The sequence below is a fragment of the Dermacentor albipictus genome, chromosome 6 (genome assembly GCF_038994185.2).
Source record: "Dermacentor albipictus isolate Rhodes 1998 colony chromosome 6, USDA_Dalb.pri_finalv2, whole genome shotgun sequence".
In the NCBI taxonomy this organism is placed as follows: domain Eukaryota; kingdom Metazoa; phylum Arthropoda; class Arachnida; order Ixodida; family Ixodidae; genus Dermacentor; species Dermacentor albipictus.
In genome coordinates this window covers 55,140,606-55,166,847 of record NC_091826.1, presented here as the reverse complement: position 1 = coordinate 55,166,847, position 26,242 = coordinate 55,140,606, and the positions used below count along the sequence as shown (strand labels likewise).

Below are 26,242 nucleotides of genomic sequence, written 5' to 3'. Positions count from 1 at the left end.
ACACCGGTTCACGGCGGTAGTCGTAGACGTTAGCTCCCGGCTTACGCACGCGTGTAGTGTCGCAACAGAATACCCCGAAACAGCAGAAGAGGTAGCAATTGCGCTTGCGCTTACCGACCCCCTCTGCGAGGTAGTTTTTAGCGACTCACAATCCGCAGTTCGCAACTACGCGCGGGGGCGCATTTCCTCCGAAGCTCTCCAGATTCTAAGGAAAGCTGGTCGACAGCACTTAGATAACACCGCCATCATATGGTTTCCAGCGCACGTCGCCACCCCCACCGATGAGAGCCTCATTAACTTGAACGAGGTAGCACACCGCTCTGCGCGAGAACTGACCCGCCGCGCAGAATCGGAGACCGCCTCTTCGAGTTCAGAACTGCTGGCTCAAAACACGCGAGAACGCCTGGTCAGGTACAATGACATCACCAAGCACTACCAGCTAGGCAGGCGGTTGCTGCCCCCACCTCACCCCATGCTGAAACGTCGCCAGGCAGTCATCTGGCGACAATTGCAAACACAAACCTTCCCCAGTCCGGTGCGATTGCAGCACATTTTCCCCGCGCAATACCCGACTGCTCTTTGCAAATTATGTCAGGCAACTAGAGCGACGCTGTCACACATGTTGTGGGAGTGTCGGGTTACATCAGCTACAATGGCAGTAGCTCCGGAGGCTCTTGCGTCGAAGTGGGCCGCCGCTCTGCGCAGCTCCAACCTCAAGACACAAGAGTGGGCTGTCCAGCAAGCCCGAGAGGCGGCGACGAGGCAAGGCCTCGAAGTCCCCTCATGGGAGACCTGAGCCCGGGTCGTCAAATTTGCCGGACTCAGAATAAAGTTGTTTCCATCCAGCCATCAAAAACGCAGAATATCAGTGAGTCAAAATGGAGGAACGTTTAAACCTATATGGTGGTTAGCTTTAGCATAGCTTGACCGGCAGCCAATGGGCTAGTTTCTCGACCAGCACCGACTGCGTATGGATCGGTCGCATTCAGACAAGCAGCATAGCTTGTCATACCAGCTCACGACTACACTGGCTCTTACTCCTCACTCCGCAGTTTGAGCTTCAGTGCGGGCCGGTGAATCTGAGTGGACGTGAGCGTGCACGTGAGGATTAAAGTGTGGGCATAAATGGTCACCGGTAACTATCTTTCGATAGGAGAAGCACCCTTAAAACACCACGAACAGTTTTTTAACCACTGTGTACAGTGTAACAGACTTCTGACGAAGTTCCTGCCCTCAGGCCCCCCAGTTCGGCGTGGTCGTCTACAACCCGACCAGTGTTCGGGTCTCGCCGTACGTACGCCTGCCAGTGTCCACCGACAGTTCAGTCCTCCTGAGCGTCACCGGTCCGGGAGGCACCAACGTCGAGTCACAGGTAACGTAGTCGGTGCCGATGCGGTGGAGCGACCATGAGAGGGGCGTTTGCGGTGCGTTCCAATACTCGCGGTAGATGGATAAATAGGCAGCTAAGCGACTTTCTCGCTCATAGCTACCGCTTCTTCCTGGGCTTCTTCGAGCGCAGCATCCTTTGATTGAAATTTTAATTGCTTTCCCAATAGTAGCTTGTGATGAATGGTTGCGCTGGGTTGTACTTCTTGTGCTCTTCGAACTTTTCCGTTGGACATATATATCAATCACGTGAAATAAAACCCTCAGTTCTTGCAGCGCCATAATCCCCGCAGCCTTCTGTCGCGATTTGTGTTCCGTTTGAGCTACACTGTGACAATAGCTTTCACGGAAGGAACGTACTGGAGCAATTTAAACTCCCACACATGAACTTCCCGATTTCGTTCGCATGCAATCAGTTTTTTTTTTTCTTTTAGTTTTTGTTTTCCTCGTGAATTCGGCTCGTCGTGGTCACCAAGCTTCGTCGCAGGTCGTGCCGTTGGCACCCCACCGCCACAAGATCCCGGAACGCCAAGGTAAGGCCGAGTCCTCGTTGGTGTTCCAGGCTAACGTAGAACCTCTGGGGGCAACCATCTACCACGTGAGGAGCGGAAGGGCGGCGGCGGAGAAGCTCAGAAACTTTCTCGAGATCCACGAGCAGGACAACTACATCGAGAACGAGGTACGCCGGAGGTGTCTCCCTCTGTCTTCACTGCGCAGTGCGGTAATCAATCTATTAGCAACTTTACGTTTATTTCATGAAACGGGCAAAGGGAGCGGCGGGTAAAAGGTGCCAGTTGGTAGCTTGACGAGCCAGCAGAGCTCATATGTTTCACGGAATACAGATTATCACTTGAAAAAGGAATACGCGGATCCCTAACACAATAACGCAGTGGTGAACATTGTTTTAGTAATGACGCTCTATTTAATAACACTAAATAAAAGGAGGGCAGGTTTGTGCCTTTATTGGTGCCCGCAACTCCTCTTCGAAGGGTGAGCAAAACTTAAAGCATTATATATATATATATATATATATATATATATATATATATATATATATATATATACACTGAGCACTGGAGACAGTCAAATAGCCCGTACATTTAGGTATTTCCGTGTGCAGAAGAGGGTACACACAAAAAAAGACACACTATAAGGTGTCGTGTCTGCAGCATTAAAGCCTGACTTGCTTGCATCGAAGCGAGCATGAGCAAATCAAAATTGAGAGATTCGTAGTAATTCGAAAGACATGGCAACATGAGCACAAACGTCGCATTAATAACAAACACGTGGTTCGTGCTTACCACGTTCGGCCTTATTCCCATCTTATAAACATGCGCTTTCGTTTCCAACAAGAAAACAGTTGAAAAGAACCTTAAATGTTTCGGTAATTTGGAGTTTAAATCATACGCTCGATCGATAGTGGTGAAACTGGTGGATCTCAATGGCATGAGCACTGCGAATATAATCACCGATGTTCTGGAGATCCGCGTTGGAGCTCGATGCTGTGGAAAAGCTTGTTGCTGTTGCTATTGATGTTGTTGCTGTTGTTGCTGCTGTAGTAGTTGTTGTTCTTTGAAGCGCAGAAAAATGGCCTGATAGTCCCTAGTTATTCGACGTTCCCCAAAACCTTATCAGGCAAGATAAACTAAGTAAAAATAAAAAATATTCAGACGCACGAGACACGAAAGCACGACTTAGAAGCACACGAGAAGCCCCGCTATACGGGTATTAGCATCGGCAGTACAATCTAGTACCTAGGACAGTCAATAGATTCCACAGGACTTGAGGGGGCACACAAGCCCTTTCGTGTAGACACATATACCGTGTGTGCCAGCTAATTAACTCTAGCCAAGCTGCATGTTTCGGTAGCATCTTTCTACCGAGCATCTAAAGACTGGAATGGCCTTCCTCATCATATTGCTGCCATCACCTGCTCTTCACAATTTGTTCAAGATGTAAAAACTTTTTTATTTACAGAATTGAATGCATTACAAAACTTGTTTGTATATGTTGTATTCCCCACCTCATGTGATACCCCTACTACGGGGTCTTTAAGGAAATAAAATGAAATGAAATGATATGAAAAACTGGGGAAGAAACTCGCCACTGGAGAATCGTCATACAGTATGTAGCATCCGCGTAAATCCTTACGCATGAAGCTTACATCTCTACCCTTGAAACCTAGACTGCCATATTTTGATAAACAAGCCACTCTAAAGTACACCTCGCGCACTATGACGGTCTCCCCAGTAAAGTCATTTTTAGCACCAGTCTTGTGTTTGGTAAATGTAAGTGCTGTTGCTGTGCTTTTTGTTTCCTCGCATAATTTGCCCACCGATGTGCTCACCTGCGTTCCAACGCGTCCTCTTCAGCAGCTTCTCCCTGTTGTTGCAGACGCAATTCTCTCTTAGTTTGCCCGCGCAATATCTCGCCTGCCTTCCAACTGCGCCTACATAAGGGTTTCGCATACGTCTCTGTGCCGCATTCTGATAGCTTCGTTTCTCGTCACTGAGCAGTTTCTTAGGGCGTGGCTTAGCCACAGAATGAGAATAGTGGTTAGTACACAGATCTGCGTGATATTCGGGCTTGTGGCTCGAGACACTCTTGTAGCTTTGTTTATTAAGGCGAAGGCCTTAAGTGGCTCATACCCCCGATGGTTTTGAAATAAATGCGTCGTTCGGTACAAAGGTATAAAAACTATCATCGTCAGCAATGGCTCATACCACTCCCCAACTCTGGGCCGTCCAGCAGGTCCACGACGCCGCCAGGAAACTCAACCTCCCGGTTCCGTCGCGGGAGACGCCCACTCCATGAGAGCCCAAAGCTCTCGCGGCCTGCAGAACCTCGGATAAAGTTGATTTCCTTGCTTCGTTCTGCCCCAATCAAGCAAAACGTGCAATGGCGGATACCCCCGTAAGGCTGAGGCTACAAGCGCTCAGCAAAGTGAAGCGAACAGTACATACATTCATCGAAACCACCCATCCAACACACAGAACAGCGTATACGTTTCAATCCCCTGCTGCGAGGATGCAACGTAAAGTCGAAGGGAAACGTTGTTGGCGCTAGTCTGAGCCCGCTATACGAGTGCGAGAGGCCACGGCTAAAGCTTCGAGAAAACGAGCCGAAGAAGCCGAACTGCGAGGAGCAGGCTTTCGCCTTCACGTGTTACAGGAGTGTAGCATGTTGCCGAACCTTTACACATTATGCGCCTTCAAGTTCCTAAATTTCAAAGCAATATATACTTGCATAAACGCAGAAGACCCTATGGACACGCATAATCGCTTATAATTGCAGTGGTTCAGCCTGTCGAGGCGGTCAAGTAGAAACGCGCTCGCTTGCCCGCGAGAAATTCATAAGGGTGTCCTCTGCCGTTTGTCGATGCATGGGTAATGGTTTCAATATCAGACTTCAGTACTAGACGCCCTGTGTTCGAATCCTGCCGTCGGACAATCGTAATGGCGCTGATTTCATTATTAATAGCAGTACTTAGTTTAAAATGATGGGTTTAGAAACTCTTTTGAAGGATAAAGTTCGGCAAATCTATGTACTGACTATGATTCCCATGCTAGTTGAGGCACCCCGCTTGCAGCTTCCGTATACATTAGTGCCACATTTCCCTCCATAGTAATTATTGCATGGAATCCTATGGCTTGGACCAAGGTTTGGACTTCGGGTTTTACTTTGGGTTGATGTGAGCGGGCACCTGGCCGCTTCCTGACAAAATATCGCGTCGGAGGCTCGTGATTGCACTAGTAGGCGGAGAAAAGCGTTTAGAGGTTTGTGCAGTCACAGGAATTCATCTAAACGAACCCAGACGGCACTACGGGTTTTTCGGGATATGAAACGGAAGGAAAGACGGAAGGGAGCAGAAAATAATCAATCCAGAGCATTTAACCAAAGCATGCTACGCAATAAAAAACAATAGTCAAACCCCACGGTGCAAGATAAAATTATAAGAACTTGGTTGTCCGTTTGTCAGACCTCTGACAACCGAACACAGTAGATGTAAAACTTGCATCTTGGGCTTTTTTCTTAGTTTTTTGTTTTCCTTGAACAACTTGCCTAACTTTCGCTGTGACACCCTATATACGAAAGTATCCGACATTGGGCCGAAGAAAAAAACTGGCATAACTGGAGCGTTGGAAACCTAATCACCCTCAAAGTAGTCTCCTTGGGACTCCACACACTTCTCCCAGCGGTGCTGCCACGGTTGGAAGCGTTCCGAGAAGGCCTCTTTCGGAATGGAGTTCAGCTCAGCTGTCGTTGCAGCCATGATGTCCTCTCTTGTCTGAAATCGCGCTCCTTTTAATGGTCTCTTGATTTTGGGAAACAGCCAGAAGTTGCAGGGGCCATATCAGGAGAATATGGAGCCTGTTGAACTACAGGAGTCTGGTTCTTCACCAAAAAATGTCTGAGTCAAGTGCGAGGAATGTGAAGGAGCATTACCATGTTGGATGCGCCAATTTCCTGTTGACCAGCACTCCGGTCTCTTGCGCCGCATAGCATCACGTAGGCGATGGAGGACATCGCTGTAGTACACTTTGGGGATTCTTTGACCCTGTAGTGCGTACTCGTGGTGTACCGCACCCCGGAAATTAAAGAAAGCAGTCAGCATCACTTTGACATTGCTGCACACTTGGCGGGCCTTCTTTGGTATTGGTGACGTGGACTGCTTCCACTGTGACGACTGGCATTCAATTTCCGGGTCATACCCGTACACCAAAGATTCGTCACTAGTGATTATGGAGCTCATGAAGTCGGGGTCACTGTTTGTGGAATCCAGCACGTCCTGTGAGCCTTCAACACGAAGTTGTTTTTGCTCCACCGTGAGCAGTTTCGGCACGAATTTCGCTGCAACTCTCTTCATGGCCAAATATTCGGTCATAATGGAATGTGCAGAAAGAGTGCTGATTCCCACCTCTCCCGCAATTTCTCGGATAGTCACACGACTGTCCCGCATCATCACAGCGTTCCCTTCTACAATGACGTGGTCATTTAGGCATGTTGATGGGCGACCGGAGCGTGGATCGCTCTCCACCGATGTGCGGCCGTCTTCAAACAGGTTTTACCACACCTTAACCTTTGTTCTGCTCATAGCATCGTCACCGAAAGCTGTCTGAATCTTCCGAATGGCTTCCGCTTGGCGGTCGTCCAGTTTCTCGCAAAAATTGATGTAGTAGCGCTGCTCCAGTCACTCCGCCATTTTCCTCGCAACAAAAAACCGACGAGAGCACTGCGCACTACTTCACTCAAACGCTGCGTCCCAGCGACGGGCGCTGTCGGCCGGCGGGAAAAAATTCGCGCATGCGCGCGAAGGTTCAAGGTCGGCTGGTGCAAGCGCGCTTGTTTCACGTCCGTCAGGTGTTCGCAATACAAAAAAAAGGTCGGATACTTCAACAGACCTTGCATACGACATCCATATTTGCACATAAACATGACTGTTTTTTGACGTGAATGTTTATGCAGCAATATTTATGTAAAGTAGTTATGCAAAGCTGTTGTCCAGCTATGTTGTTTAATCCTGTCGCGTGGCGTTCGCTCGTTGGGCGTTACACAACAGCCGACGAAGTGTCGTGGTGCTGCCGCCGTCCTAGTGTCCTCATCTCGCCACGCCACCGTCGCTGTCATCGTCCCTGAGCCTATAACTTTAGCTGCCTCTCTTGCAAATTCCGTAATTCTCCATTATCGTTTATCGTTTATCATTATCGTTTATGTTTATCGCAAAATAAGGGAAGAGCGAATGCAAAGTGAGGACAAGCCTAGCATCGAACAATGGGTTGCACAGGTTAGACACGACATCAAAGCTACCACCAAAGAGGTTTGTACCGACCTCCCGGTGGAAAAGATGGACAGCCGTCTCGCTCACCTATTGGAGGCCAAGCAATCCCTCCTCGCCAGGTGGAAAGGACAACGGCTCAACCGCAGGCTCAGAAAAAGGATATCGGAAATCAACAGAACTATAGAGGAACACTGCAGGGCCCTCTGTAAACAGCAATGGGATGAGGTGTGCAACTCGATCGACGGGCAGATGCACAACGGTGGCACCTGGAACCTCCTAAAGCATCTCCTCGACGAGACGAACACTAGAACCAACCAACGCAACACACTGGCGCGCACCCTACACACAGCCAAGCGAGAATATTCGAGCAAGGAAATTTTATCGAAACTCGTACAGAAGTACCTATCAGTCGCATCGTGCCCTACACCACCTTCCCCTGACTACGAAGGCTCCGAGAACCCTGAACTCGACGCAGAATTCGGGATTGAGGAGATCAGGCAGGCGCTCCACGCCCTCAACGGCAGATCGGCTCCGGGTCCGGACAAGATCACAAACAAAGCTCTACGGAATCTGGACGAGAAGTCCATCGAATACCTAACGGACATCATTAACCAAGCGTGGAGCAGTGGTAAAGTCCCGGAAATGTGGAAATCTGCCAACACCATTCTCATTCCCAAGCCAGGCAAGCCGCCCAGCCTAGATAACCTCCGCCCAATTTCGCTCACATCGTGCGTGGAGAAAGTTGCTGAGCATGCAATCCTAAACAGGCTTTCACGCTACCTGGAGGACCACGACATTTACCCACACAACATGATCGGCTTCAGGGTCGGACTCTCGACGCAGGACGCGATGAAGCTCATCAAGCATCACATTATTGACTGTAATACGCGGGACACGAGAGCCATACTAGGTCTATGATCTAGGCCTAGTCATGATCGGTCTATCCCGGACACTCTCTGCTATTGACGGTATCAGTCATACCATATACGCAGACGACGTTACCATCTGGTGTACGGGAGGTAGTGACGGACAGGTAGAGACGGCCCTGCAAGAGGCGGTTGATGCTACCGAGAGATACCTTGAGTCCACGGGCCTTCGGTGCTCACCGCACAAGTCGGAACTGCTACTTTATCGACCCAAGCGCAGAGGCCCGAAACCAAAGGGATGGAAGCCACTCGCCGAATGCGACATAAAACTGCGCACAAAAGATGGAGGCTATATTCCGGGGGTGGATGCTATCCGGATTCTCGGCATGATGGTATAGTCGAGTGGTTCAAACAACCACACAGTGCTGCGACTCACTAAGAAGACGGACAATGCCATCAGACTAATCAGAAGAGTGGCCAACCGGCAGCAAGGCCTCGGAGAAGATAACCTCGTGAGATTGGTACATGCGTTCGTAATGTGTCATTTCACTTACGTCGCGGCCATGCACAACTGGCAAAGATCGGAAAGGGATAAGCTCATTGCATTAATCAGGAAGGCAATCAAGAGAGCTCTCGGCCACGCTAGAGGAAATAGCGGAAGCACAGGAGAGGGCCCAGTTCATCAGGCTATCTACCACACAAGCTGGAAGGCACATCTTGCAGGAGCTGGGCGTTCCTTCCAGAGTAATCAAAACAAAGTTCTGCAGCATCCCTCGAGAGCAGCGGGACCGCATCACTGTCGCGCCTATCCCACGAAACGTCCATCCAGAACACAACGTGGGAAGACGTCGGGCGCGCGCGAAGGCTCTCCTGGAAAAGGCTCGTGAACGGGCTTTGCAGAACAGTTTTGTAGACGCAGCGCGCTACGCCGACGGACAGGCCTTCGCTGTAGTTAGCGTAAATCATGAAAGCAAAATAACGAACGCAATCTCGATTCGGACGACGTCCTCTGAAATCGCAGAGCAGGCTGCAATAGCGATGGCCTTATTGGACAACAAGAGGACATCAATCTACAGTGACTCCATATCAGCTGTTAGGGCATTTGCCAAAGGAACCATATCCGAGCTGGCCCTAGGGATATTAGGAAGCAAAGAAATCAAGCCACACACATTGATCTGGTTTCCAGCTCACATGGGACAGATCGAGGGTGCCCCGCCCAACCTCAACGAGTCGGCACATGGAGCTGCGCGAGGGATCATCAACCGCGTAGCTACCGGGCAGCGTGACGCCGGAGGTACTGACAATTGGGACTCTCCTTCCTCGTACACCGAAATTACCAAGCACTTTTACTTGGCTCGGAGGATCTACCCCCTCCCACATTGCAAACTCAATAGACCTCAGGCTTTGACACTAAGGCTTCTACAGACGGGGGCATACCCAAACCCCCTACTTCTTCACAAGATGTACCCCGAAATTCAGACGACAAATGCATGTGCACTATGCAATGACTTGGCGAACTTACCTCACATGCTCTGGCGATGCCCCGCGTTACGCAGTGATGATAGTAACACTTCTTCACGCTGGGATGCTGTCCTGCACAGCCCCAACCTCGAAGAACAGTTATGGGCTGTCCAACGGGCCCGCGACGCAGCGGAGAGGCTCGGCCTCTCTGTCCCGACGTGGGAGCGGCCCGCTGCGCGCTAGGGCGCGCCCTAAAGGACCCGAATAAAGTTTTTCATCCATCCATCTATCCATCCATTATCGTTATGTTCTACGGCGCTTGGAATTTTGTTAAACTGAAGCTAACTTTGCGAATGTGTTCGTGATCGTGGCTGCTGGGTGATGCGACTGTCTCGCCGAGTAGGTTATACTTAAAGAAAAAAAATATTAATCACGTGCCCGATGGAGGTATTGAAACTCACTCCCCCAGCTAAGCAGCTCTAACCATTAGGCCGCAATCGAACGTGTACGTTTACCGTGCAGAGAGAGTGACAAAAGGGAAAGAAAGGCAGGGAGGTTAGCCAGTGTAAATACCGGCTGACTATGCTGTGCTGGGGAAAGGGGTAAAAGTAATAAAATGAGGAAGAAGAGAGAAAAAAAGAACAAGAAAATTCACGTAGCAACGCGATGTTACGCGCAACAATAGTTAAAGGCGGTCGCACAATTCGCATGTCCTTAAAAACTTCAGCAAAGCCCTTAAGGCCTTGAGTGCCGAAAACCGTCTTGACGAGTGTCATAGAACTTTCTCTTCTGTGAAGGGGCGATTGTCCAGCAGTTTTCCGAGTGCGGTCACGAGCACTTTTCTTGGCACTTTGTAACGGGGAAAGTCACAGAGGAGGTGCGCAATCGTCTCTTCGCAGCCCCAGGTGTCGCAAGCAAGGCTGTCGGCCATTCCAATACGGAAGGAATACGAGTTCGTGAATGCCACGCCGAGCCATAGGCGGCAACAGAAGTGTTGCTTCCGCTCGTGGCAACAACCCTGATGGAAGACGGAGTTGCAGACGTGGATCCAATCTGTGAAGACGTGCGTTCGTGAATTCACTGGTGTTCCACAGAGTTTGCGTAAGCTCGCGTGCGAGGGAGCGAAGACTTATGGCTGTATCTGTTCTTGACAGCGGTATGGGTATAATCTGGGCACCATCGTGGGCACACCCGGCAGCGTCATCCGCGATGTGAGTTCCCCAACATAACGCAGTGACCCGCTATCCACTGGTACATGAGGTTGTGTCCCTTGTCGATTGCGTAATGGTGGAGTAGTCGGATGTCTGCGACTAATTGCACATTAGGTCCGTGGTTGAAAGGGGACAGCAGACACTGGAGAACTTCCTTTGAATTACAAAAGATGGATCGTGAATGCGGTGATTGGGGACCAATAAACTCCAGAGCAGTACGGATAGCTGCGAGTTCTGCAGCCGTCGATGATGTAACGTGCGACGACTTACCGTGAAAAACGCCGACTGGCTCTTTGAGATCATCGCCGGGTGTGTCGCATTGCGTAGCACGGGTCACTTGCGTAGCCCGCTCCAGTGCCGTTTACACGAAGGACGTAAGAATGAAATTGGGAAAATTATAGAATTTTTATTAATCGCTACACGAAAGCTTCGCTCCATCTAACATCCAAGATGTACGTTCGATCTGTTTCTTTCTTTTCGCGTTTTTTTTTTCACCCTACTCTTTCCGATGCCTTTCTCGCAGTCATTCCCGTCTGCGTACGCATATCATTGTGGAGACAGCAATATACAACACACACACACACACATATATATATATTGCAGTTTGATGTTTGATACAAAGCTCCTGCTCACCTGCATCATGCACGTGATCAGGCTATGCCCGCAGTTTGTGGCAGAAAGGAACGTGCTGTTTCACAACCTACAGAAGAGGGATTTTCCACACGCGAGTTTTGAAGACTTAGTGCTCTTCGAAGCACCCGCAGTAGTCGGGGAGGGAGTTGCGCGACTCTTGATTATTTTTTCTTCGAGACGCGCAGTTGATCAACATTTGGTGACGCAACCCTTGCTAACAACGAATGAGACGCCATAACCGTAACAACTGCCGTCCAAGCATGCCGGGCTAAACCCTCGCCTGCAACAACACCGCCACCGTCACCTTCTCGGTGTCTTTTTTCTCTTTCTCTACTCGCTTGGTTGGCCGTTACAACTCTCTCTATAGCGCAGTGTCATTCTGTCATTATCCTTTATGTTCAGCGACAGTCCCTGGCGTCCGTTCTAACGCACCTTGACAATAGACCATCCTCACTTGAAACGATTTTGACATGCCGCCGACAGAAGACATCGCAGCTGAAGGCGACGAAGGGACTACTTCGGTTTTTCAAAGAGACGTGATTGGACAAGCGTCTGTGACAGTGACGTCATGTGCCACGCAATAGTGATGGACTCTAACTGACGATGTGTCTGTTGTGCTGTGCTCTCTCTCTCTCTCTCTGCCTTCCCCATCTTTCATCCCCCCTATCCCGCTCCCGTGTGTAGGGTAGCAAACCGGTTGAGCTAAACTGGTTAACCTCCCTTCCTTTCCTTCTCCACTTTTTCCTTGCTTCGTTATCCTTTCATTCACGATAGCTCACCACATTTTCCGCGATCCTCCTCGCTGCAGAGGTACCGCATCGAAATAGAGCCCGGCACGAGCCTGGTATCCACAGTGGTTCTGCGGCAGCCCCAGACGTCCGTCAAGCTGCGCCAGTCGTTCGGTGCCTACTCGTTCAACGAGTATGCGGCGCCCGATAACGTACGCCCACCAGGCCACTACGTGTTTAGCGCATACAGTGAAGCTCGGACGATGGGGGACCAGGTCATCCACCGCGTGGTCAAGGTAAGCTCGTCGACTTGGTCATGCTGAGACTGCTCAGGGTCACCATTCCCGAGATCAAGGTCGTGCTTAACCCACTCGGAGACTTAAGGATGGGCTGCGTGCTCCATTGAGAGCTGCGAAAAGTTTGAAATTGAGTCGGATGTGAGACCAGTTGAGCGTGATATAATAGACTGTGGGCCGCGCAAAAAAAAATGAAAACAGAAGGGGAAAGAACGGGGACAATCAAGCACGTTTGCCCAACATAAAATTATGTACCCTTTCGGTGCATATTTCTGCCATGTATTTACCGTAAACGTCTTTGACGCTGCGCTGCCAGTGTATTTTCAGGTCACGAACAGCAAGCACTATTGAGCGTGACGCAGCTTTTCTGACGGTAAAGCAATCGCCATTATCAAACAATGATGGCGATAGTTGTTTATCGTGCTTTACCAACTAGACCGAACCTTCACGCAACTAAACGGTCTCCCTAAAGGTGTACCCAGTTCTTCATTTGTTTTCAGAGTGCCCGAGTTCTAATTCATTTGCTGTAGTATTTCTGTCAGCGTCGATCAGTATTCGCGCACGATGCAGATGTGGCGCCAGCGTTCAAAAAAAGAAAAGTAGTTGTGGCAACTCCTCGTTGCGGGAGTAAACAGCTTGTGCTATATTAAACTTTGTTTTCGCAATTTATGTTCGCTTTGAATACAAGGTGCGTTGACTGTTGTACTCAAGTACAGCAGCTGTACTCTATTGAAAGGGCTACGAAAACTCTTGAACATGAGTTAGGCATGGCAGTTGAGTAACTTTCGAAAGTGAGCTGATGCAGTTACTCCCAGCTAAATGAGTTCCAGCACACTCTCTCTCTTTCAGTTCAGTGTGCTCTCCCAATTTCTCGACACGTCTGCGAGGCATTGTTGCGATTGGTGGAACCGAACGATATCATTAGGAGCGCGATAGGCTGCACTGTAAGGCCGGGCTTTAACTCTCCCTTCAGTAGAGGGGCAGGGGGGAGGTCTCAGAGCAGCGACCAGTAGAGCGCCCGCACACTCACCACACACCCTCTTTAATATATATATATATATATATATATATATATATATATATATATATATATATATATATATATATATATATATATATATATATATATACACATATATATGTATTCAATGATGCGTTGAATCACAGGATCCAGCACTGAAACAGGTGAAATAATAAAAAGGCGGTGCAACGTATGACGATACGACCCACGCTGTTTGGTCGCCAGCATTTAACAACGGAGCTAGCGTTGGCTGGGGAACCCTATATAATTCATGCGACAAAAAAAATAACGACTTTGGGAATTGCTTAGACCACTGCCTCTCGGATCATGTTACTGTACGTTAAATTATTGTAAAGTTCTTCAGGCACTAAAAGTGAAGCACTTGGAAAAAATTGGCATTTTGGAAAGGTTTTGCTTTCTTTTTTAATAAATAACTCGGCAGGTAAAGGGTTAAAGATACATGAACACGAAGAAAGTAAGTCTAGCCGCAACGCCAAACATTAGTTGTCTCGCTTTATTGACAGCCTCAGGAACTGCAGCAACATGTTTTACGTTTGCACACCTGCTTAGCTACGTAAAGGGACAAAATGCACGCGTCTTTGGTGTTACACAGCACTCATAATGTACGATTAAACGAGTGAAAATTAACTGGTGACCTAAAGATACCACGGCGAACCTTGACTAATTCGCGAGCAGGTAGCTTCACGCTCAGGTGGCTGACGAAAGAGTACGCTGTGCCAAGAATCTTAGTCGAGCAAGGCTGGAGACCGTCGTGTGCAGTGCCTCGGAGAAATGCATGCAGCAGTACGACAACACCTGGGGCCCCGCTTTTTTGCTCACGCCACGTCAACCTATTAATCGCAGTTAAATCATTAATCGAAAAAATTTGAGAGTTAGAATTGCCCCGCACAAGGCACTACTGGTAATAAAAGCGTCTCCAGCGCTTGTCGAACGGGTGCGGCATCAGTTGATCTACAGAGGCATGCAAGCCACTCCTTAAACATGGAGGAGAAAGGGGAGGGCCTCCCCTTGATTTTAAGCACTGTTAAGCCATAACAATTTGTCCTCACAGATGTGTGTTCTTTGCAGCCAATGAAGTTCTGCTTGAGTAGGTTAGGTTGGGTTAGGTTGGGTTATGTTAGGTTAGGTTCCATTTCATTGCGACAGTACTCAAGTGCTCGAAGCCGCTTTCGTCGAGCGCGCTGTCTACTGAGCTGTCGTGAGCGACAACAGGGCTGGGCAGTCAATGCAAAGTCTTGCACTCCACACACGCTCGGAAGGCAGTGGTATTTGTGCTTATATTGCGGAGGCCAAAACGAGCAGTAGTGTAGTAAACGAGGATTACATTGTGTGCATCGCATTGTAATTGTTCTCGACAAAATGACGATGTGTTTCCGTGCAGTTCTTCATTTCCGTGCTCGTGAAAGCAGCTTCGGTGGCACATGGGAGGCGTACATGAAAGTGATGGTTATAAGACTCAAGCAGGGCACACACTCACGGTAGAGGATGCTCCGAGACTAAGGTTGTTGGAGGAATACCACATCGAAAACATCGACCCCTTCAACAACAACAGCGACGTCGTGGTGACAGTGCCGCGTAGTTTAGACAGTGGCTCACAGTATTTAAAGGCGCCAGGTGTCCTATGTACACTGCAAACGCAGGAAGAAAACGAGATTGCGCAAATCTCGTAGGTGCCACTGCGTCATCTATAGCTCGTGACATTATTTTTAGTAAAACTTTTGGTGTCAAATCCCACTTGAAGGTCCCCGGCGGGACACACGAAACTACTCACTGAGCGTTTATTAACCATGAAGCCTTTAACACAGCAGCCGTTTCCTCACCAGCAGCCTAAATAGTGATTTCAAAAAAAAAAGCTGAATTAAAAAAGAAAGATGTAAGCAGACTTCAAAGTTTGAATCATTTCAAATGCGATGCTGCGGAGACGTCGTGCTAGTGAACGGCGTACACACAAAAAAAAATGCAGCTGCTTTTCACAAAACAAACAAAAAGAAGATGTGCCAACATTATCCAATTCAAATATGCTTATATATTAAAATGTTCACCCACTGCGAAGACAGGATTTCTGAGGGACAAGATCGGTCTGTCCAAACCGCTTCAGAGAAGCAAGCATCTGAGAGTTATTGCACGGCTCACTTGCTGTACTTTTTTCTTCCATGTCCCACAGGGGCCCGTAGTGCAAGAGATTCACCAGATCTTCAACGGCTTCATTTCGCAAGTGATATCGCTGCACAGAAACAGTCCGTTCATCGAGTTCACCTGGACCGTGGGACCTTTGACAATTCTGTAAGGGTTATCACGCCTTGCGCCTCTTGAGATCGACCGGCCTGTGCGATCACCTATAATTGGAACACCTTTCCTGTTACCTATTCCTGACCTTTCTTTTTCCTTCTTTCTTTCTCTTTGCCTTCTTTCCAGCCACTATATCACCCTCCGCAGGGTAGGGTAGCAAACCGGAAACTCGCATCTGGTTAACCTCTCTGGTTTTCCCTCTCTCTCTCTCTCTCTTACTATGCCTTGTGAGCACCGCATATAGCGCGTGCGGCGTTCAATACTTCGTGATTACGAACATATTTAAGAATGAAATATTGTCCTTCGGTTCAGTATGCATCTGCCTAAATAAATAAGTGTATGTACGTCGCGCTTAGGACACGTTTATTTATTTTCACTTTTTATATTTTTCCTTTCTATTCTAATCCCACTGAATGCTCTTCCTGAAAGGTGTCATTTGTTCACATAACTGCGCTTGCATTTACACCCTAAAGGTGTCAGCAGCATGCGACAAGCTTATTTGCGCCCCTTTGTGTGTGTAAAATTGTTTACTGTACGAAGGAATTCGGCCTGCGTTCAGAAAACGTTTTTACGTAAGTGCCATTGGCGATTGCTTATCGGCCCGGCGATCGTATCGTTACCACAAATGTCACTATCATGCGTTGCAGGGTGCCGGGCGCCCGTGAAAGAGAAAAGTGTTCGAACGTGAGTTATCTGTAGTAAATACGGGCCTACGACATCGAGAGCTATGATTTGGTCAAAGCCGGCACTCGCGCGGTCTACCAGCGGTCGCACGGTACCATGTGGCATCGTCTGGCACAGGAGGCTGGGATAACTAGCACAATTAAACGCCTTGCAACGCCTGTGGTGGTGAGTAAACTGCAGAACACCTTCTAAGTGTTCTTCGGAGATGAAGGCCCTGCGCCGATGAAGGCCCTGCACTCTGCTCCGTTCTAAACGAGCTAGACTGAATACCTTTCTGACTGAACAAAATCTAGGGACCGTTGTCTCGCACACCACAGCTGCAGAAGTGCGCAGAAGACGCTGCTGCGATACCCGAAGCCAACCGGACTGAGCGACCGTCTGTGACACAGTCCTAAGAATTCTATTGCATCAGTGACTCCCAGTCCAGTGCACATCAACTCGGAATCTTGTCCTTTTCTCTCCATTTTCTTCTCCCTCTTTCCCGTACTCCAGCGCAGCTTAGCCAACCGGGCTCCCTTATGTCTCATCTTCCCCCCTTTCATTTATTGTTTTCTCCCCCTCCCTTTATTTGGCGCATGCCGGAACCAAGACATCAGCGTATTCCCTTCATGAACTTTTAGGGATCCGTAATTTATGGATGACAAATACTGAAGCAAGTTTCGTGCAGTAACATTTGTTTTTCTCGTCGTATGAATGTATTGTTAAGATAGCAATTATATGGACACGCCAGATGAATTTTCGCTGTTGCTGTCGCAGTCGCTGGGATATACGATACGAAATCCAAATGCGATAGGAATGGGCGGCACACTGGCCGTATGCCGCGCGCGGGATGGTAGGCGTGCGAGGGCGAGGGTCACGTGATCGAGCGCGCGCTAGGAAGGAGAGCACGCGGCTTCTCCTCTAGTGCGGCCGCGGCTGCGCATGGCTGTCGGTGGAGCCGAGGCTGAGCGCATGCGCACTGTATCTCGGAGGCAATACGCGGCGGGTGCAAATTGTAAAGGCGAGTCGAGATGGCTCGTGCCTTCTTCATTCGAGCTGTTTTTTCGCGCCTAGAAATTGAAGCTTCGCAAACTCCGCGAGGTGAGCGGAAGCGCGAATAATTCGCTTCTCGCTGCCTGGGGCTCCTCACCGGCCCAGCGTTGTGAAAGCGAGCGCCCGCAGTCATCGAGTGGGATGTCGTCGTGTTTGTCTCGGCGGACGTGTGATCACGTTTGTTTGGTTAGAAAGCGAATGTTTACTGCAATGCATGCAGCCTATACCAGTACGGCGCTCACTTCGAGTAAATGTATGATACTTAGCTATAGATATCGGGACTTCGTCTTTCCGCCGAAACTACAACGTTTTTTTTTTGTTTTCTTTTTCAGCATGGATAGCGCGGGCTGGACTAAGAAAACCGGCTGCGACGTAGTCAGCCAGTTTGAGAGCAACCTCAACAGCTCGGAATTTTACACGGACAGCAACGGCTGGAAGAACATGCGCCGCATGTGAGTGTCTCGCACGACGTCCGGTGTCCAGCCGCTTCTTTCTGGCAACACTCACAATACATGCATTGGATGGAAAGTCTGTACAAATTTTGATGACCTATTTCTGTGACGTCTCACGAATATGTGTAGGCTGTCGCGCTGTCACGTACAAAACTTTTTTCTTTAACGGGGCCTTCTATGCGAGTGAAACTAATTGAAGGTTGTTAGCAACCACTCAAAAGAAGCTTTCAATAATAATGCATTCTGTTTAATTATTGGCTTGCGACAATTTAAATACCTATAATTTATATATTTACGGCAACTATGTCGATGCTAGCTTTTGGAAAGCATAGAAAACTCTATAAATTTTACTGACAACATTCCCCTCAACAGTCTGAGTACAATATTTCTGTAGGTTTCAGTCGTTTACGACTTGCTATGTCCTAGAGACAGCACTAAAAATAACATTGCGCTTTCCACTAAGCCTAACTCATGAAGTGATACCTGACAATGGGTTGTTCCAATAGCGACATTCTTGTGCTTTTACGAGTCGAAGAAATCAAATTTCTCGATTTCTCAAATCAAACCATATCCGCCACCCCGCAGAAAGACGCAGCAACCATACGCCCTGCCGATTCCTTCCAACTACTATCCCGTCACATCGTGGATATACATCAAGGTACGTTTCAACTATGACACCCTCCTTCCACCCTCTCCCGCTAATACCCAAACCAAAAAGAACAAAATCTGGGGCCTTACGCGCAAGATTGACGATCTGATTAGGAGGCGTGTCGTAGTAGACCACCCCACACTAATTCTCACTACCTGGGGTCCTTCAACGCGCACTTGAACTAAAGTAAACGAACATTTTTTTTTTTTTGTATTTCGCTCTCTCCGAAATGTGGCACTGATCATGATCATGAACAGCAGGTTGCCATTTTCCCTCAAGAGCAAAGTGTATAATAGCTGTGTCTTACCAGTACTCACCTACAGGGCAGAAACCTGGAGGCTTACGAAAAGGGTTCTACTTAAATTGAGGAAGACGCAACGAGCTATGGAAAGAAGAATGATGGGTGTAACGCTAAGGGATAAGAAAAGAGCAGATTGGGTGAGGGAACAAACGCGAGTTAATGACATCTTAGTTGAAATCAGGAAAAAGAAATCGGCATGGGCAGGACATGTAATGAGGAGGGAAGATAACCGATGGTCATTAAAGGTTACGGACTGGATTCCAAGGGAAGGGAAGCGTAGCAGGGGGCGGCAGAAAGTTAGGTGGGCGGATGAGATTAAGAAGTTTGCAGGGACGACATGGCCACAATTAGTACATGACCGGGGTTTGGGAGAAGTATGGGAGAGGCTTTTGCCCTGCAATGGACGTAGTAACCAGGCCGATGATGATGCTTATTATTATTATTATGATGATGATGCAATGCGGCCGCCTCTGCCGGCATCGAACCCCCTACCTCGAACTTACGAGCGCAACGCCATATCCACTTGGCTACCAGGGCGGTAGTCTTGAAATTTAGTGAAGGTAATTTATTGCAGCTTTGCAAGGGAAGGGAACGCTATTAGCATATAAGGTTCATTCTCATTTGTATCGTACAGTATGTAATAAAGCAGCACCGCGTCAGCTGCCTTTTGACATATGCAGTTATTCGAACCAGCAAGCTGAAGGTTGTGTTTCGGCTCCCGCAGGACCGAATCAAGGGGCTTCAGATGATTATTCTACCAGACCGTCCCCAGGGAGGCAGCAGCCTGCGCTCTGGACAGCTCGAGCTCATGGTAACATACTTTCCACCTACCAGTTTAAGTGTCACCAAAATTGCAGCAAGTGATATCCTTTCCCGGTGCACGGAGTAATAAAGGCACAGAAGCGAAACATGCCATCGGATGTACAAACATACTGTCACCTTAAAACTTTTTTGTGCGCAAACAAACAGGGACGAAGAATAGGGGAAACATGCCTCGTCCTTGTGTTGCCCCTATTCTTGGTCCCTGTTTGTTTGCGCGCAAAAAGTTTTAAGATGAATCTGTTCCAACTAGGCCGACCCGCAGTCATACTGTCACGTTGCGGAAATGAGGGAATCGCACGTAAACGGGCATATAGAAGTTCTTCAGCAAGCAAGGCAACGATACACCAAACAAGGTGGCTGCCGAGACCGATCCCACCTCGACACACTCGTCAAATCGTCTCCTCTTTGTCGTTGGCACCACTCTTGGTTATAACAGAGATTTAGCTTGCCCGTAAGAGTATTGTCGCTTGAGGAATGCACGGTTAGAGGGGAGAGGTACACCAGCAATAACGCTGGTATAACGAACACTAACCACGAATAACTTAACCAGAGAGCGCACTAAACTAATACTACGGTGACCTACCACATTCTATAATTAACTTCAGGTGTAAGTGCCCTTAGGCCAGATTTTTTATAACTTGATAAATTGTAAGCTTGGGTGAGTTGCTTTGCACAGAGCTCCTGTCCTCGTTAATTGCGCGGTGCAGACGTGTAGACCTTACATAGCCTTGTAGCGCGAGGGCCACGCGCGCCGTTACTCTCGACACCAGGGCTTTCCTTACTCTCGACACCGTTACTCTCGGCAGAAGGCGAGGGCAGCGGGGGCTGCGTGAGACGGGAGAAAATGACCGCACTCGCGGTGCGTATTCCCACAGTGCGTTTTAAGGCGAAAGACCTTATGTGCCCCACGAAGCGGAAAGTCCGGCGTTAGCATCCTATGGGGCAAGCAAACCCACGTGACCAAGTCTTAACCGAGTGGCTGTGACAATGTGTTGCTATGGCGTTCCAAAAGCCATTAGAAGCGTTGTTTTTCCAGCAATTATTAACTAGTTAGCACGTCGTGACCATGGTTGCCATGTGTGTTTCTTACGGCGCTCAAGGGTGACAATGATAAGCTCGCAATTTATTTTGTTGCGATAACAATTATACGGACACTCCAGTCGCATTCGCGCCGTCTCCGTGATGTTCTCTATAAAGTTCAAGTACGATAATACCGCTGCCGCGCGCCGTATGTTGCTGGTGCGAGTGCAAGTGACAAGGTTGGTGGCTCGACCTCGCGCTCGCTAGGGAGAAAGGCGGGTAGGAAGCGCGCCGTCTTCCGTCGTGCGCAAGGAAGAAGCGGGGGCAGGCGTTCTACTCCGGCACCGGCTAAGTATACCACGCGGCTGAGCGCGGCCACGTGAGCCGTATCTTAAAAACCATCTGTGATGGGTACATAATCCAGGCACGCCGTGGGCAGGTGCTTCGTGTGCGCTGCGCTTCACGCCGCATAGTTCGCGATGAAGCGACAGGCAGCACGAAGGGCAAATTTGTTCACTGCTGCTTCCGCCCTTCCCGACGCCAGCGTTTTGACACCGAGTGTCCGCGGTCATCGAGTGAGATGTGTTTATGTTTGCCTGTGCGCGCGCGACACCATGCTTGTAAATTGGGGAACGAATGTTTGCAAGTTTTATACAACCGACTAAACTACTATCTTTACTTCTTGTAGCTGTCTAATAGTGTGCTGTCACAATCGATGCCAGCTTAACTCTCGAGATTAGGACGCAGGGAAAGAACGAAAGAAATTCCATCACAGCAGTTGTGTTTCGAAGATGCACGTTTCCACCCATTACAAAAGTCGCTGAGAAAACCCACCGTGACATTCTCTCTGCTTTCCTCTCAAAGCACATTTAAACCCAAGTACAGCGTCAGAGAAGCAAAAGATAGTGATATTTTGATGGTGGTAACGTACGTGGGAGGGCCGTTCTTCCCAAGATTTTCCGGAAATCAACAATGCACGCACTTGTGCCTAAGCGTGTTCATCTTGTTCACTTGCTCACGCAACTAAGTGTGACGACGTACGTTGCTGTTTGTTTTCCTGATTGCTTGCTTGTTTGCTTGTTCGTCGCTTTTGTCAGTCGTCGTTTCCGAGGCAGAACTTATTTTTTATTATTATTTTACAGTGACGCAGAGATTAACCCATCTTTGTATTATTATTTTACTGTCAGACAGCGATTTACGCTATACTTCGGCGCGGCTATTTTAATTTGTCGTCGACTTCTGCCTATGTGATAAGGCCAATTACCGCAAGTTATCTGTCCACTCTGTATTTCACATGCAATTATTGGGTAAGCCAACCTAGAACTAGAAATTCTTTACATCCTCGTTATGCAAAACATGGCAACGTAAGCCTCCTTAGGGCCGGCTATCCCAGAATTCCCAAATATAGGTACGAATAACGAGGAGAAAAACAACCGATAATATGCAAGAAAACGTTAACACGCGGTAGACATGCAAAGACGGGTCACAAGCACATGCCGAAGCTATTTTTGACCCCCACCACAATAACCTTATAAAAGCCCTCGAGTCGGTTCAGAACCGCGCGACACGATTTATCCTGTCAACTTATTCATACAATACAAGCATCTCGGCACTAAAAGCCCAAATAAACCTACCCTCTCTAGCCTCACGCCGTAGAATAGCCCGTCTTAATCTTTTTCATAAATTATTTCATTCCTTGCCTTTTGACAACCCGTACATAAAAAGAGCACATCGCATTGCCCGCACCAGTCACTCTAATACAGTATATCCCCCACAAGCTCATACCGTTACTTTTCAGCAATCATTTTTTCTGCGCACAACACGAGACTGGAATGGCCTGCCCGCCGAAGTTGCCACTATCATCGACCCATTTGCAGTCAAGCGACTCATCAGAAATATCCCTTTGTAATTTGTAGTATCTCTTTGTCACTAACTCCCCACTCCCTCATGTAATGTCTCAACAGAGACCTTTGAGGAAATGAATAAATAAATAGTGTCAACATACAGGCATTAGCGGCGGCTGCATGTACGATCCCGTACCTGGACAGTGGCGAAACCGGTCTATTCGCTATTCATTCTGGGACCTGCACGCGTGATTGGCGGCTGGCGAATGACGTGTTCAGTCAACTCGAAACGGCAGCATCTGTGACGCAGGTGCATCGCCGCCACAACACCAACGACGCCCTCGGCGTAAGCGAGAGCTTGCGAGAAGTGGGCGCTGATGGTGCTGGCCTGGTGGCGAAAGGCACCCACCGGCTATTCTTGGGATCCATAGCAGAGGCGGGACCCTTGCTGCGGCCGCAGGCACTTCAGCTGGTCTACAGACCACTTCTCGTCTTCACTCCCGCCGGATGGAGGCCGAAGAAAGAAAAGGTAATCATTCGTGCTGCGTGAAACCAACCTTTAGACTACGCACCTTCCGCTTTTGTTTTAGTGCGAAGCGTAGTTTGCATCACGTTAGGCACTTGTCCGGTAGTTTGGTTGCTGTCTCGCATCGTTTTACGACTCAAACCTTGTGATTCTCAACGTGTCGCATATGATATGCCGAATTTGTTGCCTCGAGGGGCTGATTTGGGCGCGGGAAGCTTAAAGGGATACTAAAATAAAATATAGAGTCGCGATAAGTCACTAGATTATTCGGCTACAAGTATATCACCGTTCTTTTGGGGGGGGGGGGCGTTAATTTATCAATTTTTCGCGTAGGAAATTGCCGCCCATGGTTCCGCTACTGCTCCTCAATTTCAAACTCCCGCGCCAGGATCAACGAGTTGACGTAATCTCAACGTGACTCTATGCTGCTCAATGTGAATGATAAAGTGCTGACATCGCGAGAGAGTTGCCGTAGTCTACAACAGGTGGCGCCGCTTCTATTTTCCATTTACGACAAACTGTCGCTTAGCACTGTTTTTGCTACGAATACCGAATTCCTTATCACAGATGCGTAATATTTCACTCTTGATCGAAATAATATTCTTCTTTGGTGTCCCGTTAACACAAAGCTCATAGTCGCGTTGTCGACATGGTGATGTGAAGTTTCACCAGTGGCTAGTTCGACAAATGAATGAATTATAAATACTATAATATATTGTATGTAACTCAAATAAACTTTCGTTGCTTATTTTGTGCGTGCAAATGTACTCTCTATGGCCACATATGAAGTTGAACAAGTAGCTTCATTTTTTCTGGGTGTGGAACTGCGTTTGAGCATCAAAGGGTTGATGAAGAAAACAATTAAAGGGACGCTAAAGGCGAATACTAAGTCGACGTGGACTGCTTAAATATCATTCCAGAAACCTCGAGACGCTTGTTTCCTGCCAAAAAGAGACTTAGTTTACGAGAAAATTGTATCTGAATGGTCCGAATACCTTTTTTGAAATTCAAACCTCGCGCCACCTAACCGGAGGAGCGGTGACGTTGCATAGGCCATCAGCGCACTCTGCTGCCGTCGGTGAGTGAAACGGCGCCCGACAGACGGCGGCACCGAGCCTAGACAGAGCGGTGGATTCGCCGCTGCAGCTGCTTTTTGATCAAGTGGCGTAGACCGTATGGGCATCGTGCGACAGTTTGTGCGAGTTTCGCGAATCAGCAAAACCAGCGCAGCACTACGCGATCAGGGAAGTATTCAAACGCGAAAGCGTGGGCGGCGCAGAAACGAGCGAGACCGAAACCTTTCGATTGCCCGCGCGGTTGTCAACGGAAGTTCCCTTTTCCGTCGGCCATTTCCCACTGGAATAAGTTAACTAACGATATTGTGTGTTGCAATAACATCGACTCTTTTATTAACCGCATTCAGTGTATTGACTTTTCACCGTGGTTTTTTTTTATCCTCACATTTCTGTACCACTCCTTCACGGGCCGTGAAGGGCCTGCAGAATATTGAAATAAAAAAAAATTTCAACGAGTTCTTTTTTCTAAACATCAGGTGGAGCTGAACAAGTAGCATTTTATATCATCTGATTATGCAATATGGGCGTGTGTTTTCGCAACGAGTAGTTGAGTGCTAGTGATAGAAATTAACTCAGGAGTACTTCGTCATCGAGCAAGTACTTGAATGTCTCAGGGGAGTCTCTAATCATGTCCGGCATTTACCTCACTTTCTCGATTATAAGGCTCCGTTCGCGATAATATTGATGTCTTAGAGATTATCGAGCACTAATCTTTCACTATAGACTGACTTAGTGTTTGCCTTTAGTGCCCCTTTAAGGGTCCGTCGGAACGAACCAGTTTTGAACCCGCTGAATAAGAACCGGATTCATGTTGAGAATTTAGCACTAGAAAAGACGAAGACAAAGGCTGAACACGTCACTGGTGGTGTGGTAATAAAAATGAGAATACATGTGTCAGCCAACCCTCTAAAGCGCTGCGCGAAAAAGCGCTGTCTTTTTGGAGCAGGATGACTACCACATTTTCCTATCTTGTTCAGTGTGCGATAGAGCCCTGTTTTGATGTCAAGATCATGCTTCTTCTAGTTGTGTTATCGCTGTAATAAGTTTCCTCTCCGCACCCGTGCGCATATCTTAGAACATCTTTTTTCTGAAGTAAACCTTCAGTTGTCAAAAAGCGCTTGTGGCGCGTACATCCTTTGTCCTCGTCTTTCCTAGCGCTAAATCTTTAACATGAATAAATACCTACTTGGTCAGTTCACTCTCCATAAGAACCGGATTCTTTATACACTTGGTCACAGACCAACTTCTGTCTGCATTATAGTCCGAATACGCACGTGCTTGGGGCGCAGAAACCGTCCCAAAGTGCTACTTGTCACGAAATAAGTGTGCATGCGTCTGTCGCCTACGAAATAAGTGAGCCACAGTCCCATACATATTGTCACGTGGTAGTGACGTTAAATGACACAGTAGCAGTACCATAGAGAAAGGGATTGAACAAGAGCGGACACTCGGCGAAAATTGGAAACAGGAAACACGTCACGCTATACTTTTAACATCGACGAATTGGGGCCGCGAGCATCGAGAAAAAGAAGAATGTGAAATGAGATTAACAGAAGTTGTTTTATTTTTTTTATTCTTTCCCGGAAAAATTAAAAATATCTGCGTATAAATTAAGTTAAACTTTGCGGCTTACTTTCGTTGCCTAGCGACAGGCGAACTGGCGAATGACGAGCCAAATGTTTACGTCATTCGTCAGACTCACCGCCGAAGCGAGAGCGACCGGCCGCGCATCTGAGCGTTGGCCTGTTTGGTCACCCGTCTGACTGTTTTGCTATTTTGGGATTTAGCCTGGTTTGGTGGCCTCCCGGCGAATTATTGCGTTCATTCGAAACTTCGACAAGGCAGCACTGCACTACTGGACTACGGCAAGGTGAGAAACTTTGTTCGACAGTCTGCGACGCACTTCAAGCAATTAGGCTTACTGCCCGGCAACTAGGCTAGACTTGTGACGCAGTTAACGAAAAACAGCGTGGCCGTCGTGGAGCAGTTAATTTGAATTAAAGAATCGCACTGGGAGATGTTTGCGACGCTTCCTGTAAGAACCAATATTGTTTTAACTAATTTCGGTAGTTTTTGGGCACGCTAGTCGCACAGGGTGCTGTGACGCAGTTTCGGGTGTACTGAATTTTACTGCGACAAGTTCTG

General features: G+C 48.2%; 1 protein-coding gene and 1 long non-coding RNA gene across 2 annotated transcripts in view; one reads left to right on the top strand and one right to left on the bottom strand.

The window, feature by feature from the left end:
- The window catches only part of LOC135907807 (uncharacterized), a 265,994-nt gene that overhangs the window by 159,762 nt on the left and 79,990 nt on the right, over positions 1–26,242 (bottom strand). The gene's annotated exons all lie outside the window — the stretch shown is intronic.
- LOC135907801 (lysosomal alpha-mannosidase-like) overlaps positions 1–26,242 on the top strand; it is an 80,601-nt gene that overhangs the window by 34,994 nt on the left and 19,365 nt on the right. The window contains exons 14-21 of the mRNA XM_065439546.2: positions 1,238–1,372; positions 1,874–2,065; positions 12,145–12,360; positions 15,567–15,685; positions 17,740–17,859; positions 18,445–18,517; positions 19,534–19,620; positions 22,806–23,024. Coding sequence (XP_065295618.1) covers positions 1,238–1,372; positions 1,874–2,065; positions 12,145–12,360; positions 15,567–15,685; positions 17,740–17,859; positions 18,445–18,517; positions 19,534–19,620; positions 22,806–23,024 — 1,161 coding nt within the window. The remainder of the gene's footprint in view (positions 1–1,237; positions 1,373–1,873; positions 2,066–12,144; positions 12,361–15,566; positions 15,686–17,739; positions 17,860–18,444; positions 18,518–19,533; positions 19,621–22,805; positions 23,025–26,242) is intronic.